This window comes from Nyctibius grandis, chromosome 1, assembly GCF_013368605.1.
Source record: "Nyctibius grandis isolate bNycGra1 chromosome 1, bNycGra1.pri, whole genome shotgun sequence".
NCBI lineage: Eukaryota > Metazoa > Chordata > Aves > Nyctibiiformes > Nyctibiidae > Nyctibius > Nyctibius grandis.
Window position 1 is genome coordinate 67,712,790 of NC_090658.1, and position 22,142 is coordinate 67,734,931.

The following is a 22,142-nucleotide window of genomic DNA, read 5'->3' on the forward strand; positions in this document are numbered from 1 at the left end:
ATCAGATCACAACAATATCACGTCAGTCAAGCTAGTTCTACTTTAAATTGCTGACGTAGACATACCAAATATTATACTCTTACAAAACTGTTTGTTTCTTCTTATCTCTGAAGTTAATTTTATTAATCTAGACTAGTTAATTTACATGCCTCGTTATTATGCGTTTTGTAGATTCATTGACTAAGTTAGAGTATGATTTACTATGCAGTGAAAAATCAGTTGTATTCTTAATTGAGGCAGTTCAGCAGAAGTCTGTGATTTAGATGGACAGACTTATATGCCACAGTGTTGCAGGGTGAAATACAATTCCCTGTTCAAGGAGATGGTATAATGGTTTAACAATTCTGTGGTCTCTCTACTATGAAACATGTGCTTTTTGCAGGTTTTTCTCAAACCACTACTAATAAAACATTCTCTATTTTGAAAGCCTGGGTCAGCGATGATGATTTAATTTACTTTAGGTAATTTTTATTCGTTTGGCACAAAACACTTGACCGAAAAACACAATTTGAAAAAAGAAATTAGCTCCTCTAAGTGTGTTTTCCTATCAAAGAGCTGTAGTCACGTTTCCTACATACTTTAGCAAGGAAAAAAGTTAAATCACATAAATTTGCTTTTTTCCAAGCACTGACACTTTTTTAACAGATACTCAGTTAATTTCAGTCTCAAATATTGGCAAAAATGTCTTTAGCTGTAAGATCTCAGAGATGGGTTCCGTTCTTTCCTGGTAAAAGTCAAGCCCAGTCAGGAGCTCCACATCCCGAACACGTGCAGAATGAGCCTGAACTCTTTCTTCAACCCATTCGGAAGGTGACTTATTTTCCTGCCAAAACAAACAAGAACAATGTTCATACACACAAAATGCATTGTTTTGTTTGGTGGTGATGTTAGACAATAACCAGTGTGTGAACTGGTTTGACAGACTAAAGGCCTTCAGTTGGTAAAACTTCCTTTGCAGCCTTGCATTTAGGGTTCTCTTTTAAACAGAATCAAATTGATGTCCTCTCTTCCCACCTCCCCATCTCCAAAGTAACAGAGAAGGAGAATTGTGCTGAAATGGCAAGTATGAATTTTAACTACAAAGTACAGTTGAGTCTTGTTTTAAACACACAAGGATAGTTTTAGCTACAGTACAAATTAGCTGCAGTGCTCAGGCTAGCCAAACAACAGGCACCTGACAGCCTGAACAAAGTCCTTACAGCAGCTCAGTCTTGATTGTTGGACAGCAATAATAATTGCTAGATAAACAGGGAAAACAATGGAAATGTAAGCACTAATCGATCGCAAATGTTATTGTTCAATTCTTTTACTACGAAGTTGTTTTGGAAACAGATGGTAATTTGCTTTTCCATTACCTATAAATGCTTCTGACACAAATGGTTCACTAAATTTATGTCACTGTAAGACACAATGAATATAAAACTCAATGATATTTGGGGTTTGTTGCTAAATGTTAGAAATAATAGATGTTAATTTCTAAAGCATAAAGACTAATTCATTCAAATTATTTATTTTGTATATTTAGTCAGCTCTCAACTAACAAAAAGATCACTGGGCAGTTATGGATTACCCATGCCACAAATGTGGAGACACCCAAGTCGCTTCTAAGTAGCACAAGCTTGCACCTGTCTGGAGTTACGAGTTCGAAGTTATAAATAAACTAAATAAACACATTTGTATTGCTTTGAGGGCCAGTTGAAGTCTGTGCAGCTATACTTGTGTGTGGGGAGACTGTAATACACACACTGAGCTAAGGAACCTTGTGCATCCCAGAGTTTGTGGAACAGACACTCAGCTGGCTCAACAATACATATCACACTCAGTTAATTTATTTTGTTTGCTACAGAACATGAGATTTACACTCTTAGTGGTAAGCATAGGTTTTATTTAATTCAAGTACGAATTTCAACTGCAGAACCATCCCTCTAAATACATGCTGTCCAATTGCTGATTGGTGGAAGAAAGGATTGCAGGAATTCTTCTAGCCACACTGAAGGGAGTAACACTCAAAGTCCTCTGATACCTCTAGAGTAATTTTATCCTACAGCCTTCCATAAAGCTATCTCATCACCCTGTTGGCTGTTCTGTTGTTCTCAGCCCTTCTCAGCTGACAGTATTTCCAAGTCCTCTTATCAAACCCTCCTTTCTTCTTCTTCCTTGCTTCCCATCAGCTCTTTAGTTTCCAGCTACCTCTCCTGGGGCTTCTTGCTCTCCTAGTCATCGCTTTAGCTCTCAAGTCATGGAGAATTAATTAATTAAACACTCAGACTTCTAAAGATTCTCCAGATGACTGGATCCCACTGGGAATCAGTTCAAAAAGCTCATTGGCACACAGGAGCATAGAACTATACTTACAGCACAGCTTTCAGTGTTGTCAGGTCGATGAGGAATGATAAAAGACAAAGCATTCAAGGAGCCTGAACAGTTCAGTGGTGTATAGGACTTGTCCTTGCAGCTGGTCAGAACCACAAAGTAATGGGTTGGGATAGGGATTTCTGTATTGTTTACATGCCTACAAAACAAACATTAATTAAAGAATTCATCTAGATATCAAATATTAAAACCACTGATGCTATTATTAATCTATAGAACTTAGCATAGATCTTTCACTACTATGTGACTTTTATTTATTCTATAATTGAAATAAACACCTGATGGGATAGACAGCCTCACTATCTGTTTCACGAACAGCCAAACACACATGGATTAGTCCTTTTGCTACAAGCAGTCCCATGGAAACCAGCAGGATTGCTTAAGTGGTCAACGTTCTATTTTGCCAAGCCAGAAATCTCTACATCTGGAAGAGGCAAGATAGAGCATCATATTTATCCTTCGTTAGATTAAGAATTTAAACTACTTGAAACTGAACTGGAGAAAAGTGTCAAGAAAATTAGCTTCTGGTTCCTTGTCAGCAAGCAATGCCAGAATGATGACTTGTGGCTATGTGCTATAGAAACCAGTTTAGGATACCTGATTGAAAGTGTCTTTGCCTCCCTTTTCTGGCTATTCCGTGAACACGGTCGCTTTTGTGTATAAGCTTATGAGGAGCTGAATGCTTCCCAAATTTGCTGTACATCTTCAGTATTCAACAAAACACCATCACTGAAATCATTATACTGCTTCTTATGACTGACTAACCATGCTGAATAAAACATGCTTATTCCAAACTGTAGACAACATTATGTGGTTGACTGGGTATTACAGCATTCTGCTTGGAAGGAAGTTCTAGTCTCTCCTCCCTTCCACCCTCCTACTTCGTGGCAGAGCTGATTTTCCCATTCTCAAACCATTTTTGACAGATGTGGTATTAAGTCTAGCCTTGAATAAAACATCTTCAGTGACAGATTCAGCTGTGCAGATTTCCCAGCACTTTTCTACTACATAAGTGTTCTTACTGTCACAAGGCATTTTCCCTATATTTGGAACAACCAAAGTTGTTTGTTCTTATTCTGTTTTTCCTCCTTCTGTCCTCATTCACTAACATAAATAATTGGTCTTTATCTTTTATGTTTCTCTTTTTATAGAATTTTTTAATGTGAGTCTTCTCTTATTCCTGTTTCTATACACAGATGAATTTTTAAATGTATTTTGTTATGCTACCAGAGCTCACTAAAATTTACATAGAACTTGTCAGACCTCCAAATGACTTCTGTAAGCCATAGTTATGCAAAGGTACCACTCAGGAATGTTACATGTTTCCAGTTACATGATTCAGTGAAGGCAAACACAGAAATCTGATCTTTGTTAAAACACATCAGTTTGAGACAACAGGGAGAAACAACAAACAGGTGAGTGGGCACAACATGAAAGAGAGAAAATTATGCTTAAACACATCTTCTGCATATTTAGATGTCTCATATTCTCCCAGTATTTTTATTGCAGAGGCCCAAAAATGTAGGCATAAGCTTGGGAAGTAAGATACTAGTCTGTATCTGTGCATGTGTACATAGATATACATGTCACCACAAAGCTTTTTTATCTTTACTGGAATTTCAGCTTCTACAATACTATATCTGTTTGCACGAATGTTTGCTGCTGTATGAGTAACAGTGGATGTAGTACTATAATGGGAATACTCCATTCTCTGTGATACTTGTTTCTTGTTCTTTTTGCATAGAAGTTTGTTTGTGTGGAAATACAGTGGGTAATAATCTGGAGTTTGACTTCTGGCTTTTCCATGTACTTACTGCTTAATTTCATCAAGAGTATCAAAATGGCCATCATAATTGTAATCAAACACTGGTCCACTGATAACATTTACTCCATTCCTTTCTCTAGCATACTCCTGAAGAAGGACATTATGGAAATAGTCCCATATGTCTGTCATTAAGAGAAAATATAAGCACATTTAACATAAATTTGAAGTTATTTCACCGCTAAAGAAAAAGAACATATTTCCTTTCTTGCTATAGATGAATAATAAAAAGTTCTGAATTAAACTGCCTGTAAAATCAACTCTTTGTTTGACAAAACTTGGATTTCATCAGAAGGGACATACTCTCACCATTGAAAGAGGCATGGTAAATGTTATAGCTCTGCAAAGTCCTTTGCACTACTGGAGATGATGCACTTGATCTAAAGCTGAAACTACAACTCTAGAGCTGAGAGATCATTCAGTTAAATCTCTTGTAGGGTTTTCCTTGGAAAAACTGATTTTTCATAATGTCTTTGATTTACTTGGAAGATTAAAGCCACTTAGGTTTTCTAGATCTCTGGTTTTTATATAACATGAGTGAATGAATAAATGAGGTCTGAATGCATTAGAAAGGCAGTTACATCTTTGCTTTTCCTCCAGCTTTTTCCTTATGCAATTCCTCTTTCTACCCTTTGTCTCAGAAAATGGGCCTAGGCCTAAGAGTAAAACAGGACAATATGCAGTTGTAGAAAATTTCTTATCAGTGACTACGAACAAATGTGAGTCAGGCTGGATGGAAAGACTTGATGTAGCTTACTGCACTTGTATGATAGAAACATCTGCCTGAAGTAAATATTCCAAGATTAATATTTTCTAATTTCAGTTTCTGCTTGATGAAACAGGCACTGTATCAGGACATTGTTTACAAACTTTGTCCTGTCTTCTCTTGAGACCTTGCCAAAGGAAAGAAAAAGTGCCATTTTCACCTTGAGCATTTCTCCAAGGAGATATTTTCACAGAGTTTCATAGTTAGCATTTCATGTTAGGACAGCACACAGGAGATGAAGAGAAAATTCAAAAGTGAACAGGTATACCTAAGTAGAGGTCAGACAGGACTACAACAGAAAAAAATATAACTTATATAAGTGTTTTTTCAAATTTCACACATCTACTTTTAAAAAGTTTTAAACATATTTGCACAAGATCCGGATTAATGTTTTTAAGTCCTTGTCATAGCTTTATCAAATCCAGAACCATAATTACAGAAAATTAATCAAAACTTTGCAACCTACCTGTGAAAGCTCTATACATGGGAACAATATTGCTGGTGAGTAAGGCATCATACTGTTCAAGAGCAGAAGAATTGAAGTCTCCATAAAAGAATGAAGTATAAATTAGTGAAATACTATACAAAGACAAATTTGATTTATATGTCACTATAAACCGCAGGCACATGAAATTCAATTACATTTTACATTTGAGCATAAGTGTATGATCCTGCTGCAAACATATCTCCAAATTTATTTGTACAATCTGCTCAATAAAGTAATTATCAAATCTGACAATAGGAAATCAATATTCATACAGAGAATGAGTGACAGCCCTCCTTCACTCCAACCCTTTACATCTTTCAAACTAGTTTTCATCACATTCAAGTTGTTCCATTTTTAAAGAAAAACTTAAATGTTCTAAACTGAAAATATTTAGATGCAAGTCCTGCTTTTGGTCAGTCTACAAACACTGGAAACCTTTTTCTGCCCAACATGCTGATCCGAAGAAGTTTGTTTTGGTGTTTGGGTATATGTTTAAACATAAAACCACATCCAGCTGATTAAGACTTTCTAAGCTCTAGCTATAAAAAGAACCATGCTCACTGGGAGGATAGAGGAAACTGCGGGTGTAGGTCAGCCCTTCTGGGTAGTTGGAACAATTTTGGCTCCAAGCAACAGGGATTCTAACATCAGCCCGCAGACAGTCTGAAACAGTGGGAGGAAGAGGAGATGTGTTTTCCTGTGAAAAGGGAAAAAAAAAAGAAGTATTACACCCACGTCTGTGGCTAATCCAATGCTTTGTATGGTTTTAACTTTCTAGAATGGACTTCATTGAATCTTCTCCTATTTTCATAGTGAATCAGGTCAATGGAAGTAATGGACACTGATGTTTTCTGCCTAGTGTTTTTCCTCTACTTCTGTTTTTAGGTAATTCAGGGAAATCCTTATGCAGCATGTAAAATTGTAGTAGCAAAATAAGGTTATACCTTAGGCAAAAACAGGTGACAAGTTTGGCTCATTCGTCACTTTTACATATTTCTGGAAACACAAACTTGATGTCACATCCTCCTGGAAAGCTTCTAGTATGTAAAGATGACACTATCACCTCATCTTAGCATCTGGGGATGCTATCTCCATAATAAGAGCCTGTGTTGCTGAAGAGTTAAAGCTGAATAAATTAATAGTAAATTCAGTACATTTTACTGGCTAGCTTCACTAACTTCAACTGAGATATGTTAACATGCACACTAGCTAAGATCTGGCCAAAAGTGATTCTGATGAGTATAATTATTTCTATAACTCTTACTTTTTTTCTGTAACTTTTATTGTAATTTTACAATAGCATTAACTAAAATATCAGAACATGCTTTCCTGTGTTTAACTGCATTTTCTTTTTCATACTCATTTACATGTAATTTATTTTCATTTTGGTAAGAATGGAACATATTTATTTGCTTTATACCTTTATAAACAGTAGTTAAACATCTAAATTGATTTTCAGTACAATTTAGATGTATGAAAAAGCAAATGTAGTTAAACACAGGAAAGCATGTTCTGATTCTGCGATTCTGTGTATTTTGATTTGTTAAACCCAAGCAGAAATAAAGAACTGGAATGTTCTTCTTGTACCTCTTTGTACTCCTTAATTTCTTTACTCATGTTTATGAGAATTCGTGTAGATGCCCATATTATGGTCAGGTTGTATATTAATGGAAAATATATATACCACATGGAAGGAAATATAAAAGACAAAAGACTGTCTTTGCCACCTGAGCAGATAAGCTGTCATTGTCAAGCAAATGTAAATCCCAATACAAAACTGACAACCAATTCATTCAAGAATTGTCCTTTCTAGTGTCCAAATCAATAAGGCGGGCTTAACAGATCAGGGTCACTGAAGAAACCAGTATATTAAACTTAATAATTGAGCTGTGATATTCAACAATGGCTTCAACTTCTATATGGTCTCTGAAGGGAAACCTGAATCAAAGTAACAAAGGCCTGAGTAAACATGTCAAGGACTGTCCTGAAGACAACTTCATTCTTCTCACAGTGATCACACCTAATGTTATTCAAATACAGCAGGGAATCTACTTTTGACCTAAATTGTAAATCTGGATTATTAATAGCATTCATATGTTCTCCAGCTTGCAGCGACTAGGACACCATTCAACTCTCTTCTCATTATTTCACATTTCTTGAAGCTAACTATATGAGCTATGAGCTCTAATCCAAGTGCCAAGGCAGGAGGACAGTGTTTTAGAGCTGTCTGTCCATCCCATATGTAATACATCATAAAACCTGTATTTTCACAAACAGTCCCATACATTTAGGAGATTAAGGCTGCTCATGGCTATTTCCATTGGACAGCACAGGAGAAAATTCTCCAACTGAAGAAATGAGAACTCATAATGAACCTACAAACTCTCAAAATACTGAAAAAGGAACCATTCAAGAATACTTCAGCTTGTTTTTTCAAGGATCTACAAGTCAGCAAGTAAACAATATCAAAAACTGTTGAGAGATGACAATGGCTATGTCTGTGTCACCTTTTAGTACAATGAGATCAACAGTTAATGCAAGGCCAGATAGCAAGCAATGTTACTAATGCTCTGTGAACTAATACACTCACTCTGCTACAACCTCTCTTCATTTCTTCTCCTCAAAATAGAGGAATAAGCTATTTTTAAACATATTGTCTATGAATAAGAACAGAACGATTCTCAAAGAAGCTGTTGAAAGTGCTCATTTATTAAGAAATGAGAACTTGATGGTGATAACCACCACCTCAAAACTTCAGAATCAGAAAAAAACATTCATCACCAATTCAACAGCTTTAGCCCTTTGGCTCCTTGTCTTTCAGGTCAAAGAACCATAATGTCTTCTGAAGAAAACAGTTACAACTGCAAAATTGCTTTGCCTATGACACCATGCATTACCTTTTCTGATGCAGGTTATTGTCTTTTGAGTACCTGGTAGTTAATGTCGAGAAGCATGAGTTATTTGCATTACATTACAGACTTTAAGCGTCTGCTGTGGTATGACATGTCAACTTCAGCCACCTCCAGGAATCTTTTTTCAGTAGTCAAGATGAAAAAATACTAAACCACAAAAAAAACCCCTCCCATAATCCGCAGAGCACTGAGCTTTAGTTCCAAAAATCCCAGTGATTTATACAAGTCTTATTGCTGTTTTCATCCCGTTGCAGGATAGATTAGATTGTTATACATTTTAATATATTTTTATAGTAAACTTCAGTGATTCTACATAGCAAAGCTATTTAAATTCCACAGGTGTCTGCAGGCAAGTGGAGGGACTATCTTTTTGCAAGAAAATCTGCCTTCCTCCCTGGCAGATGAGTATAAAACCTCAAGAAAATAAGTGTCCTTCAATCTTAAATTTTCCTTTGACTGAGAATACTAAGTAACCAAAACTCTACCTGACATCATTTATTTAAGATCTGTAACTATATATTATTCATAATATCCCTGATTTTGATATCACATGCAAGTGCATTAATACTGTGCAGGCTTGATCAGCCAGCCCAGTTTCAAAAGTTCCAAATCACACAAAACCAGCAAAACTCCAGCCTGCATCTTCTATTTGACTGTTTAAGCCCTTCTTTATAGCTACCTAATGTCAAGAAACGCCTCACCTTACAAATTGTGTAAATCACTGCACGGGCTTTATCCACAACATAAAAAAACGAGGATGCAATAAAAATTCTGTAGAAATTGCAATTTTCTGTTATTCCCAAGTATTGGAGCCAAAGCTTACAGTCAAAGGCATTAGCTCTATCCCTCTGTCCTTCCACTGCTGTTATAATTTACACAGCTTTTTTCTCTTGATTAGTACATGTTATAATAAAAAATCCGCTTACTGTGTAAGGTAAGTCAGTGAGTGAGCTCTTACACTTATAACCTTTCACCGTTGTGTCTCGGAGAGTATTACAAAGAAAATCTATTCTTTCCTATTCTTTCTATTAGTCTGCTGTGAACTATACCCTCAAATACTTGCCTCAGTCATTTGCTGCTTCCCACAATGTTGCATAAACCACTATAAGAAACTCCTACAAAGATGTATTTCTGTTGATTCAGATGTTATATTGGGCAAGAACTTTCTTTATACACTTATTTTCCAACTGAGAATTTGGTTTTCAACAAAGGAAAATGTCTGGAAAGTTATTTGCTTTTTTTGAGCTTTTTGCTGCTGGTGCTGAAATACTAAAAAGACTTCAGAGCTGGTGGGACTTTTTAATCTTTTCAAAGCAAAATCAGAAAAAAACCTGCCCACAATTAACTGTTTTTCATTAGGGTAATGCACCCTCATAATAAACTATAAGAGCAGATCTTCAAATATGATGAAGTAAAAATAATCTTTGCTGAAATGGACATTTGTTTCACTAGACTTTAAGCCTTCTTAGGGTTGGATTTGTGATCTTTGACCTAGATTGTGAAAAATCAGTAGAAAGTATGGAGTAAAACTTTCAGAAATACTAACATTCTAGCAGCATATATTTGATTAAAATAATTTCCCCGTATTTGTACCAATAAAATAAGAAATCATGTAGTCATCAATAACAGTTCTCTTCAGAGAGAAAAATCAGTGTAAAAGTTATTTCCTTAGGGCAACTTAGAAAAAGGGTCAAACTATAGGGAGAATTAAGCCCATCAATGTCCACTAGTTTACTGACACTGAAAACTCAAACAATTTATTCCAAAGCCACATACCCTTGAACTCTCAGAGGTTCATTCAGCTATCATTACATTTTTCAGAAATTATATAATGTAATATAGAGCAAATAAACAGAACATAGAGAAATATGAATTAGTACAAACTGTCTTACAGAGTTGTACAAAGGTTTGTTAATAGGAAAAAGATCATGATATTCATAGGAAAGCTTAAAAGTTTCTGATTTTGGAAATCACAGCCTGCTTTTCCTCAGGAATTGACAAGCAAGTTGGAGCACTGTCTTGACAGCTTATCCCTCTTACAGAACAGGCTCAATGGAACCAGCTTACCAGCAGCTTTATTCTTCTATATCTTTTGTGTCCCTAACAGACGACCATTCCCTCTTTTTCAAACAATATTTTAAGATAGTTGAAACTTAAGAGATATCAAAGACACTTTTTCTTTTTCAGACATAAAGGCCTTAGTCACATGATATCCACCAGTCCTTTACCAGGATTTCTGATGAATGAACCACATTTTCAACCCGTTATATTACATATTTAAGAAGAGTATGGATATTTGATAACTTACAGGCTTATTCACAGTGTATGCAGTCCACAGTGGCATCCAGATATCATAGCTGTATCCACTCACATACTGATGATGCGAAAGGAGGCAGTAGACATTTTTCTTCTGAAGAACTTTGGGTCTCCCATATGGCAAATGATACGAGTTTGCTGCCTTTACTAGAATTTAAGCAATAATTATTGATTCATTCTTCTGTAACATTTTGGATGGCACAAAGGTTTAAGAGAGCAGAGAAAAATGTAAATTAAAACATTTATAAATACAAATAAAACCAACAGTAAACACAGGCATGTGTTTCTTTAAGCTCAGCTTCTGAGTGGAATAAAAAAATGTAGAAAATAGTTTTCATGTTATGTTTAACATACAGAGGTCAATGTAATATATCAGACTTGCAGATTCTTGTTTCTTTGCAATTTCATACCAATATAAATCTTTTGAACTTGTCTTGCCACTGGAGTGAAATTTTCATCTTATTTGGCTAGGAAGCATTACAATGCTTCCTAAAATTTCCAGAAACCCCATAAAAAAGCACACAGAAATATCTATGGGAATTTTTGAACAGAGAAAGGCAAAATTATAGTTACAAGGTGGGAAACAAGATTTATGCATATAACCTGGAAGTGCTTAGGCTTTCTCCAAAGACCACTGAAACCTGTATATTTTTTTCCAAGATGTTAATGGGATTCAGATCTGGTTCCTATGCATAAATGTTGCTATAACAGTATCAATTAGCATTTTTTAAAGAAATGCAAAGAAAAAAGGAAAAAATTTATGCTTCTGACTTGGCTTTCCTATTTCACTTTAAATTGTAATTAACATTGCAAAAGTTCCCATGGAAACCAATAATATAAAATCTAAACCAGGCATAGATTTAAAAATATTGCTGCCCTTTTCATTTATTGCTACTTACTTTCTTCTGTAGTGAGATTTAACCTTTCATTTAGTACTGAAACATTTGGTATCTGTAAAATATAAAAGAATAATTCAGAATGAATCTATAGTTTAGAAAAACCAAAGCAAAGAGAACACACTTGTCAAAGACTATTAGAAGATCCCAGAAGCCCCTACTTACATGAATGCACATGCATCCCAGTTCATCTATGGGAGTCAGACGGGAAACTGGACATGAAGAAGGGGATGAGTCTTCTTTTGCATGTGAAGGATTATAAAAAGGTTTTTTTAAGAGGTGATTCAAGCTGCCATGTGTTCCGTTGTTTGGTGCTGGTGTAATATGCAGCAGATCTGTTGAAATGTTTGAAAATTGTAAAGACTAAAATGCCATTTTTAGAACTCATTATATTTCTATTCTGTGTTTCCTATGCATTCATTGTAAATATAGAAGAAATAGCTTATTCAGTTATCTAAACTATTATGATAACTCCTACCATCAACTTGCAATTTTCTCACTATGGAGGTTCATTGCTATCTTCTACTGCACCAAGATTTGGTAATTATGTATCTGAGTGCTATTGATACAGTTTTACACATCACCATAACATTCATAAGATTAGATCATTTAATACAGACTACAAATGTGATTGCAAATGCATCACATTGTGAAGCATACTAGCCTATTACATTTTTGTGTGATGCCTTAATCCATATTTTCTGAGGCACATACTTCCTAATTGCTCACTGCTGGGACTGCAATGGTCCATCCTAAGTTATGAGCAAGAGTGGAAACTCTCTGCAACGTTTTTATCCCAAAATTATTCCACAGGCACCATTTCAACAGCAAGCCCACATGGCAGGAGAGCTTCTCTCTGATTCTTTAGTGGACTCCTTCTGCGATCAGAAACAACATTCTAAGCAGAACAATTTCTGGCAGTTAATTTTTATTACTGTACAGAAGGCAAAAGAGCATGGCTTCAGTGTTTTGTGTGAAAAACCTAGCTTCTGAATGAATTCACTGAATTTTTAATTACTCTTCTTCTAGCTCTTACAACACTGGTATTTGAAAACACTGTTGGTTTATCATCTGAAGTACTGGATTGTTTCTACTCACCACACATAAGGTTATAAACCTCGATGTTTTCAAAAGCATCCACTTCTGTTTTCTCTTTAAAACTTGGCCCATATGCTAAGAATATAGCCTAGATTTTAATAAAAAGTTGTTATCTAAAGGAATCCAAATTCAAAACCAATTTAGTTGCATTTTATGGAAACAGGGACACTGGAACAAAAAATAGTCTGTTCACAGTTAAAATACAAGATTGTTCTGGTAAAGAAGGCAAATTTTGCCCATTGCATATAGTTTGCAGAAAAAATACAAAACATAAATTCATTTCTCAGGATACTTTAAACTATATAATGAATTTGGAGGGGGCAGAGGTTGTTCTTTAATATTTTGATGCATACTTATGAAAATTATTGTTTGCTGTGTTTCAAATTCACACCTTTTTATGTTTTCATTGCAACAGCCAGTAACAACGCCATTTCAACAAGTGCAGAGTTATGACACACAGATCCTATCTAAAGGCTAATATTGAGGCAGAAATATAAGCATTAGGGGGGTGGGGTTGGTTGGTTTGTTTCTTTTAATACATGTTGCATTCTCAAAAGTCTTTAGGTCACTTAAGAGCCTATAGCCATGGCTAAAGCAAGGAGCAGGGAACTGAGGAGACACATCCCAAGCTCAGCAGAGACCTGTATCAGTACCACCAATGACAGATCTTGCTGGGGTCTGCAAGCATTGTAGCAGAACACTGATACTACTTACAGTCTCACATTAGTTTCTACTACTTTATAAGCCTTCTGAGCTGCCTGCCATAAGATACAGGAAACATGACTAAACAGGACAATGAGCTGTTCTAAAATAATATTCTTATGGTCCCATAATAGAAAAGGAATTTTTAATTTATTTTTAAAAGACAACATTAAGACATTTTTGCTCCTTTATAAAGAAAAAAATTTTCCTCAGTCATTGTGCCACCAGCATAAGGTTATCTAAAATTAAGGTTTCCATGTTAACCAGAATTTACCTTTTCTTTCCATACAAACATTCAGCACCATTCTGATCAGTATATTGACATATGGTTTTAGTATAGTTGTGAAGATCTGGAAGAATCTGAGTCTTAGGCACAGAATACGGGACTAGTAGTGGCATGCTTGACCTTACTTAAAAGCTCACCTCACAGAAAGTACATGAAAAACCAAAAGCTGAAGACCGCAAAATATTTTCACTGTAACCAGAAGTGAAAATGAGATGAAACTGCAATACAGGCTATACTAACATACAGGTTATACTAATGACTTTTTTGCTCTGATTATGTGATTAAGTCTTGTAAGATAAGCAGAGACAATGAGATTTAGTTTATTTGAGCACACAGGCTTTCAGGTGCTCAGGTAAACTCCCAGAGCCTATGGAGATTTTTCAGTCATTGCTTCAGTAGAAGAATGAAAGAATAAAAGAATTCAGTGTCCCATAGCTAAACATGGTATGCTTGGTTTACTGTAGTCTATCTGGCTCCATGGAGTTAAGGTGAGCTCAGAAAAGTTTTACTACAGGATCCCAAGGAAGCAGGCCTCGTACACATTGATGAAAGGATATACGAATATGTGGACCCAGTATGTGTTCACAGTTTACACATCTGGGTGAGACAGAAGAAAAAGCACACTGCAAAAACTATATGTTTTATATTCTGATGGTTCACCTAGCACATCATGATTTTTCTATATAAGATTGTGCAAAACCTGAATAGAAATAATCTTACCTCCATACTTTTAAATCCATTGTTATAGCCATGGTTACCCCCATCACAATATGTATAACTTCCATCCCTAAGGAGAAACCATCATATAGTGTAAATAAAAATGGCACAAATAGAACCAGTTAATAACAGTTATCCTGAATTACTGGACTCTGGATCCTGTTTTAAGAGCTGACTCTGGCATAATATTGTAGTACTTTTTGCTCATCCAGTTTTAACTTCTATGAAGATCTCTTTCTCCTGTAACAGATTGCTATGGACAGAAATAAATTATCCTAGGTAGCTACTGAGTGTACAGTGAATCAGTGTTTTCAAAATAAATTGAAAAAATGGCTATTTTTGAACTAAGACTTTCACTTAGCTACAAGTTTCAGAACAAGTGTTATCTGCTTAGGAAGAATTCTTCAGTTATGTTCTGTGGTATCTGCATTTTAATAGAAAACTTATAATGGGAGAACTCTGCTCTTAGCCTCTGTGGAACAAGAGTTCAAACAAGACTGCAAAGGATTTTGCTTTAAAAGACAGGGCATTTTCATCATGGATTCTAATGGGTGAAGGAGAGATGTGGATGTTGGGGAGGGGGGTTTATAGAATTAACAACATGTCTGAATAGTCTGGTTTACAATGACTAACACTTGTTTTAATTTACCCGTTGCTGAGATACATGGAAAGATAAAGAGACAGTCATCCCGTACTGATTCAATGCACAGTTGTCAAGCAAATGCATCCTGTTTTCAGAGTCACAAGAACATTTGGGCGCTGTTTAAAAAAGGGTGAATATGAGATTTTTCAGTGGGCATTTCTTTCCATATGTCCAGAACAATTATTTGGTTGCAGCAAAACAAACAATCAAGTCATATACTGATCAGGCATTTTCCACTATTTGAATAGTCTTGAGATTCCAAGTCGGCTCATGCTTCTCCTACTACAACACTGTAGCTCAGTAAATACAGTATTGCTCCTAACACCACAGCCTTTGTATTGAGTTTTCAAAGGCTCAGGACTAAGGCTTGTTTGAACTGCTCTTGACTTGCTCAGAGCTATTTTTTATTGTTTAGTTCTTACAGCAATTTTTTGTAATGACAACGTGATTATGTCTAATTTGTTATCAGCTTAACTTTGCATGGCAAAGGCACAGCTTTTATATAGATAGCAGTAACAATTAGTTATTCTTTGTAGAATGGAGGCACCAAGGCTAGAAACAACTTACCAATGGTCAATTAAAGAAATGCAGATCTGGAACTGAGCAAAACTAGACTTAGAGGTAAGAAAGAGAATAAAGAACAAATATCTAACATATGCAGAATGCGCCATATCTAGTGAACTGAGATGTAATGTTAACTTGCAGGCCAGTGAAGAATGAGCAAGCTGTACTTTTAACATACACACAGGAAGGACCCCATTTGGATCACTGAGGAAGAAGAAACATCAACATCATATTTCTCCCGATGAAGAACTCATAATACTGATTACTGGCCATATCCACGCATGCACCAGACTGAAGTCATCAACTTTAGGACCCAGAAGGGCAGCAGAGGGGTGACCGTAACAGGAAAAGAGCTAGATACTAGGAAGGTGTCCTGGTTTTGCTGGGATAGAATCACAGAATCAATCTTCTGTTACATTTTGGTTTAGTTCATGGCCAGACATGTTATGCGGGTTTCCATGGTGATCAAGGCCATTAGCAGTTTTGAGTTAGCCAGGTGCTTAAGCTATGAGGAGCAAAAGCCAGGGCAGCTGACGCTGGCAGGCCCACAGGTGTATTCGATACCATAAACATCACCTTCACTGTAAAATGGAAAGTTTGGTGGGGGTGGGCCTCTCTCTCCTCTCTTCTCAATGGTCACCATCCCTGGAGGGTCTTGCCACCACTCTATGGGCTGAGTATAACTTTGTGTATTTTTGTATTAGTATTGACATTGGTTTCCTTGTTTTATTAAATCTGTTTCAATTTCAACCCACGAGACTCCCTCCTTTTCCCAATTCCCTTTCTCGGTTGGGGAGGGGTCATTGGGTGATAGAACAACTGGTTATTGTTTAGCCCTGGATGTGGGCTAAACAGAGACACAAGGCTTTGCATAACAATTTGAACTGCATTATTTTTGAGACTTTTTCTGTGTAGTAGTATTCATTTCTTTATTTTCTTTTTTCTTCTTTTTATTGCTGTAGAAATTTAATCCAGAGTAATGAAGATTCTTTTATTAGACTGTTAAGATTTGAATCATACTAAGAATGCATTCTTGGCTTTATGTATAAGGTGTTTCCTTTTTACACATAGCAAGATTTTAAATGTAACAAGTCTAAAGCAAAACAGGAAATGAAGCCTCTAAAGGAAATTAAAAGGATGAGAATGGGATAAAGAAGATGAGATAACAGTCACAAAAAGTATGTTACCTCACAGCCAGCCACTGTCGATCCACCAAAAGATGAACTTTATCAATACGAATGTTGTTAGCATAGTGGAATCGTTTTGGCAAGTCAGGTGTCAGGTAAGGCTTGAAGTGCTGAGGAGATCTTTTGCACTGTGCAAGAGGAGCGAGCCTAGTCATGAGTTTTGCTTGGTACAAAAAATAAACCCATCATTCAAAATTATCACAAATACCTTAGTGACAGGAATGTAAGCACAAAGAACATTATTCACAGATAGCTTCTCGGATAACTTACAGATCTCAGTTTTGGCCCAAGAAGAAATGGAAGGAAAAGCAGTTTTGGGTTTTTTTTTGGAACTGTTTGAAAATATACTGCTATAATATGTATAGCAAGTTCACAAATAGGGTGATAAAAGTACTCCTAAGGCTGAAAGACATTTAGTAGTAACGTTTAGTCTATATGTCCATACTAATGTCACTGGTATCTAGTAGATAAGATTACACTCTACAAGAGAAAGTTCCCTGGCAGTTTGTTTCTGCCATCTTCTATTACTTTACCATTCAATAAATAACAAAGAAAACCAAGCATACATAATGTAACACAGTCTAGGGTTTCAGTTGCAAGACTGAACATGTACTCTCATGCCATGTAAATGTCCAGTGCTCAGCTGTTAGCTAAAGGCCTTAGCTTTTACATTCACATTTAATGTGTTACTATAACTGTTGTGTTAGCAAGCATGCCATGAATGAGTTTGGCATTGAGAGCCTAATGACAATCATATGACATACTGCAAAGATTTAACTACATATGGCCATCAGGAGACATTCCAGCTGGCTGCAAGCACCGTGGCAATGTTTCAGAAGTGTTGTTCCTGTTCAGGAATCCAGCACAGGGACAACACAGAACACCTAAAATGCTGAGGGAAGAGCTGCTGCTAGGAAGATGGGTAAGCTAGAGAAGTGGACTTGTTTTACCATACAGGCAGTACAAACTATAGCATGCTTGGAGTCTGATCTGATACCTTCACCTCTAAGTACTAGAACTGTATACTTTGCACAGAACGACATTAACACATGAAATGAGAGCCTGGAGAGTCATCAAAGCAGCATAGTGGAATCCAGAAACATGAAAAATAAGGATTCAGTGCATTTGCTAGCCCAGGAGAGAAGGTCATTCTACAAAGGATAGTCTAAATAAAGGGAAAAATATAGGAAATCAACATATAATATTACTTTGTCTATTGATTAGCAATTAATATACAACACACAACTCTCCTCTCTGCCCAAAACCCTTGTTCTAAGAACTTGAAAGGGACAAAATATACAAACTCTAACTATTTATGAATAGAAAAGGAAAGAGGAAGTGTCCCGATACCAGGCTATTCCTGTAAGGCAGAGATGTCGCATCTCTGTAACTATCAGCAGTTGCAATTTCAACTGGGGTTGAGAACATGCAAATTGTGCTATTCCCCTCACGCTACTGCTCTTCGATGTGACATGTTCCATGTTATACAATGGGGTGGGGGGTGTAACACTGAAAAAGCTCTGTCTGCTATTCCCAACCATTGATATCCTACTCCTGCGTCTGCTTTGGATGCTGTAGAATAAAGGACGTGTTCTTAGGTATTCAGAATCAAGAAAAAATTAAACAGGCATGTTCACTGCCCTTTGGACTTCAGTGGCAGACAAAAGCTACATGTAACATTGCACAACTGAGTTGTTCAACAGGTTACAGGAAGACCTCTAGTGGTGATTTATCAGAAATATACCCAGCTGAGACAGCCCAGAATTTTTCCAAGCTGAGAGCATTTATCCTGAAAGTATCAGAACATTTGTCTACTGCTTGGACTAGGACCAGTCACAGAATAGAAAACAAACTGGCAGTGAAGGAAAGAAGTGAAAATTATGGCAATACATAGAGAACAAGCAGTTTAAATGTTTAACTCACTGTAAATTTATATGCAAAGAAATACAAAAAGACAACTTTCCTACAAGCATTTTAGTTTGTCCACCACATTCATCCCACATGTATTAATGTATATCTTGAATACTAAAAAAAAAAAAGGTGGTGAATTACCTATCTAAAAAAGTATAAGGAAAAACATGCACTGTCACACCTTGTTACCTTTCAGTAAAAGAAATAGGCTTGGTCCTCCTTTGTTTTGCACTCTGTTCTGCGCTCCTTTGTTTGCACCCTTCAGAGCTCAGCTGTCACAGAGTGTACCCACAAGGAGCAATGGTCTACATGGGAGACACAGACAAGTTTGGACCTGCCCTGAATTGCTACATCCATACAGTATGGCAGAGACGCAAGCAGAACTATCAGTATGGGACCCAGTGGTAGTGCAGCTTAACTAAAAGTACTGGAAGTACTTAAGTGATATGTCATAACAGATCCTAAAAGAGCCATACTGCTTTATGCCAAATGTCCATCTTGCCTAGTAGTCTGTTTCCAATGAGATCTCCAGAATTTCCAGAATTAGATCCTTAGAGAAAATGTGTAAGAACAAGTCAAGTATTGAAAGGACCTTCTTTCTTGTACCTGCTCAGTTTCCTCTAGGCTTCAGGGATTTCTTAAGTCAGAGATTGCTTGAGGATCATGTTTAATAGCCCTTACAGGACTGTCCTCCATTAATTTGTCACAAATGCCCCCTTCCTATTTTTATTTCCAGTTTCTACAATACCCTGCTTAACCAACTTGATAGCCTTTTATGAGGACGTAACCTGGTGGATAGATGATGGTAAAGCTGTGGATGTGGTCTATCTTGATTTCAGTAAAGCATTTGACACTGTCTCCCACAGCATCCTCACAGCTAAACTGAGGAAGTGTGATCTGGACGATCGGGTAGTGAGGTGGATTGTGAACTGGCTGAAGGAAAGAAGCCAGAGAGTGGTGGTCAATGGGACAGAGTCCAGTTGGAGGCCTGTGTCTAGCGGAGTCCCTCAAGGGTCGGTACTGGGACCAGTACTAGTCAATATATTCACTAATGACTTGGATGAGGGAATAGAGTGCACTGTCAGCAAGTTCGCTGATGACACCAAACTGGGAGGAGTGGCTGACACACCGGAAGGCTGCGCTGCCATTCAGAGAGACCTGGACAGGCTGGAGAGTTGGGTGGGGAGAAATTTAATGAAATATAACAAGGGCAAGTGAAGAGTCCTGCACCTGGGCAAGAACAACCCCATGTACCAGTACAAGTTGGGGACAGACCTGTTGGAGAGTAGCGTAGGGGAAAGGGAGCTGGGGGTCCTAGTGGACAGCAGGATGACCATGAGCCAGCAGTGTGCCCTTGTGGCCAAGAAGGCCAATGGCATCCTGGGGTGTATTAGAAGGGGTGTGGTTAGTAGGTCAAGAGAGGTTCTCCACCCCCTCTACTATGCCCTGGTGAGACCACATCTGGAATATTGTGTCCAGTTCTGGGTCCCTCAGTTCGAGAAGGACAGGGAACTGCTAGAGAGAGTCCAGCGCAGAGCCACGAAGATGATTAAGGGAGTGGAACATCTCCCTTATGAGGAGAGGCTGAGGGAGCTGGGTCTCTTTAGCTTGGAGAAGAGGAGACTGAGGGGTGACCTCATTAATGTTTATAAATATGTAAAGGGCAAGTGTCATGAGGATGGAGCCAGGCTCTTCTCAGTGACATCCCTTGACAGGACAAGGGGCAACGGGTGCAAGCTGGAACAAAGGAGGTTCCACATAAATATGAGGAAGAACTTCTTTACAGTGAGGGTAACTGAACACTGGAACAGGCTGCCCAGAGAGGTTGTGGAGTCTCCTTCTCTGGAGACATTCAAAACCCGCCTGGACGCGTTCCTGTGTGATATGATCTAGGTAATCCTGCTCCAGCAGGGGGATTGGACTAGATGATCTTTTGAGGTCACTTCCAATCCCTAACATTCTGTGATTCTGTGATTATGTGGCAATGTGCTCTACAATGTCATTATCTGTTGTGTGGAAAAGCTGCTTTAACCTAGCCTGGGTACGGCACTTGAGTGGTCCGGAGATAGCAGATGCCTATCATCTAAAGCATCTCTGTGTTGTATTCTGTTCTATAATGAAGATATACTCCACTTTCTCCATGTGAGGTCAGCCACTTCCTCTCTTTCAAAGTGAAGTACAGAAAACTCTTTTGCACTGAACAGAGATCCCCATGGCAAACTTTTGTGCACCATCTTTGAACAACTTCCAGAACTGCCTCCTATGGTACACTGGAGTCAATACACTATTTAAACTGGCACTGTAGTCTCGTTTTTTCACAAACTGCGCTTTTTGATCAGATTCCTATTAAGAGGAACTATGAGGAAAAATTATGAAAATATTTACTCACTGTGAGGTTTTTAACAATTCCTCCTGAGTCAACTGTTAAAAAGAAAAGATGAATTAACACACATTCAAACAGCTGAAGGTCCAAAGCCTCATGAGAAAAATTTCAACATGCTTTTTGCCTATAAAATTGAATTTCTTTATTAGCCTGTGAAGATTATAGCAACCATAACCTTCCACAGGTAGGAATGTTATGTTTCCAAGGATAACTGTCTGTAAGTATGGCAGCCTGTGGAAGTACCTAGCACCTTGCATACATCAAGACAGAGTGTAGAAAACTGCCATGGTGATGACTGCCTACACCTAAAGCTGACACATCATCAGAACCAAGTTTTCTTCTCCCATCAAACCTCTGTTTGAGATATAACCTTTTTTTACATTGAACTGGACCTGGAGCATTTGTCTTGTATTCCACTTCCAGCAGCAGTCACAGAGAAAAATCCAGCCTGTCTTAGTACTTTCACCTTCCACATTTTCAAAGAGTGCAGGTTTCTTTAACCTTTTGACATTAGCTTTCTAAAAAAAAACATATCTGAGCACTTTACAGATGGAGAAGTCCTTCAGAAAAAGTAAGACCATTAGAGGAAATAAGTCAACAATTATATTGAGATTAAGACACATAAAAAACATCACTATTCTCTCCTCTGCATATTACTCTGCTCCTGTCTGACTCAGACTCTCTTCTACTTCAACCAAGGAAAGTCTGCTTTATGTCACATAAACATTGTGTACAAACATAAATGCAATTAGAAAAGATAAATAAAAAGTACAAAAGGATCCCAGCTCTTACTTGAGATCTGCAAGAATTATGCCTTTTAGAATACTTTATGAATTCTATAAACGCACTAAATAGAGCACTTCCACGGTTTTACCTCTCTCCATTCTTTTCCCTGATACAGAAAGTTTTGGGTTGTTTTTTTTCAGTCTGGTAGCACAGTATCTATTCCAAGTCAGAGTCAACTCACATGGTTTCAATTTTGTGTTCTTTTATGTTACTAGCTAAAGGGCTCAACCAAGGCTCAGATTCCTTAACTTTGTACACACAGTTAGAAATAGTCACTGCTTCAAAAAGACTGA

At 37.2% G+C, this 22,142-nt stretch overlaps 1 protein-coding gene across 1 annotated transcript in view; it reads right to left on the reverse strand.

The window, feature by feature from the left end:
- Positions 1-649: 649 nt before the first annotated feature.
- ENPP3 (ectonucleotide pyrophosphatase/phosphodiesterase 3) overlaps positions 650-22,142 on the reverse strand; it is a 41,059-nt gene continuing 19,566 nt past the window's right edge. The window contains exons 14-25 of the mRNA XM_068415998.1: positions 21,070-21,101; positions 16,770-16,897; positions 14,379-14,445; positions 12,671-12,758; positions 11,738-11,907; positions 11,576-11,627; positions 10,669-10,823; positions 6,010-6,145; positions 5,428-5,505; positions 4,188-4,320; positions 2,356-2,512; positions 650-823 (exon numbers count right to left, since the gene is read on the reverse strand). Of these exons, the coding sequence (XP_068272099.1) occupies positions 650-823; positions 2,356-2,512; positions 4,188-4,320; positions 5,428-5,505; positions 6,010-6,145; positions 10,669-10,823; positions 11,576-11,627; positions 11,738-11,907; positions 12,671-12,758; positions 14,379-14,445; positions 16,770-16,897; positions 21,070-21,101 (1,370 nt within the window). The remainder of the gene's footprint in view (positions 824-2,355; positions 2,513-4,187; positions 4,321-5,427; positions 5,506-6,009; positions 6,146-10,668; positions 10,824-11,575; positions 11,628-11,737; positions 11,908-12,670; positions 12,759-14,378; positions 14,446-16,769; positions 16,898-21,069; positions 21,102-22,142) is intronic.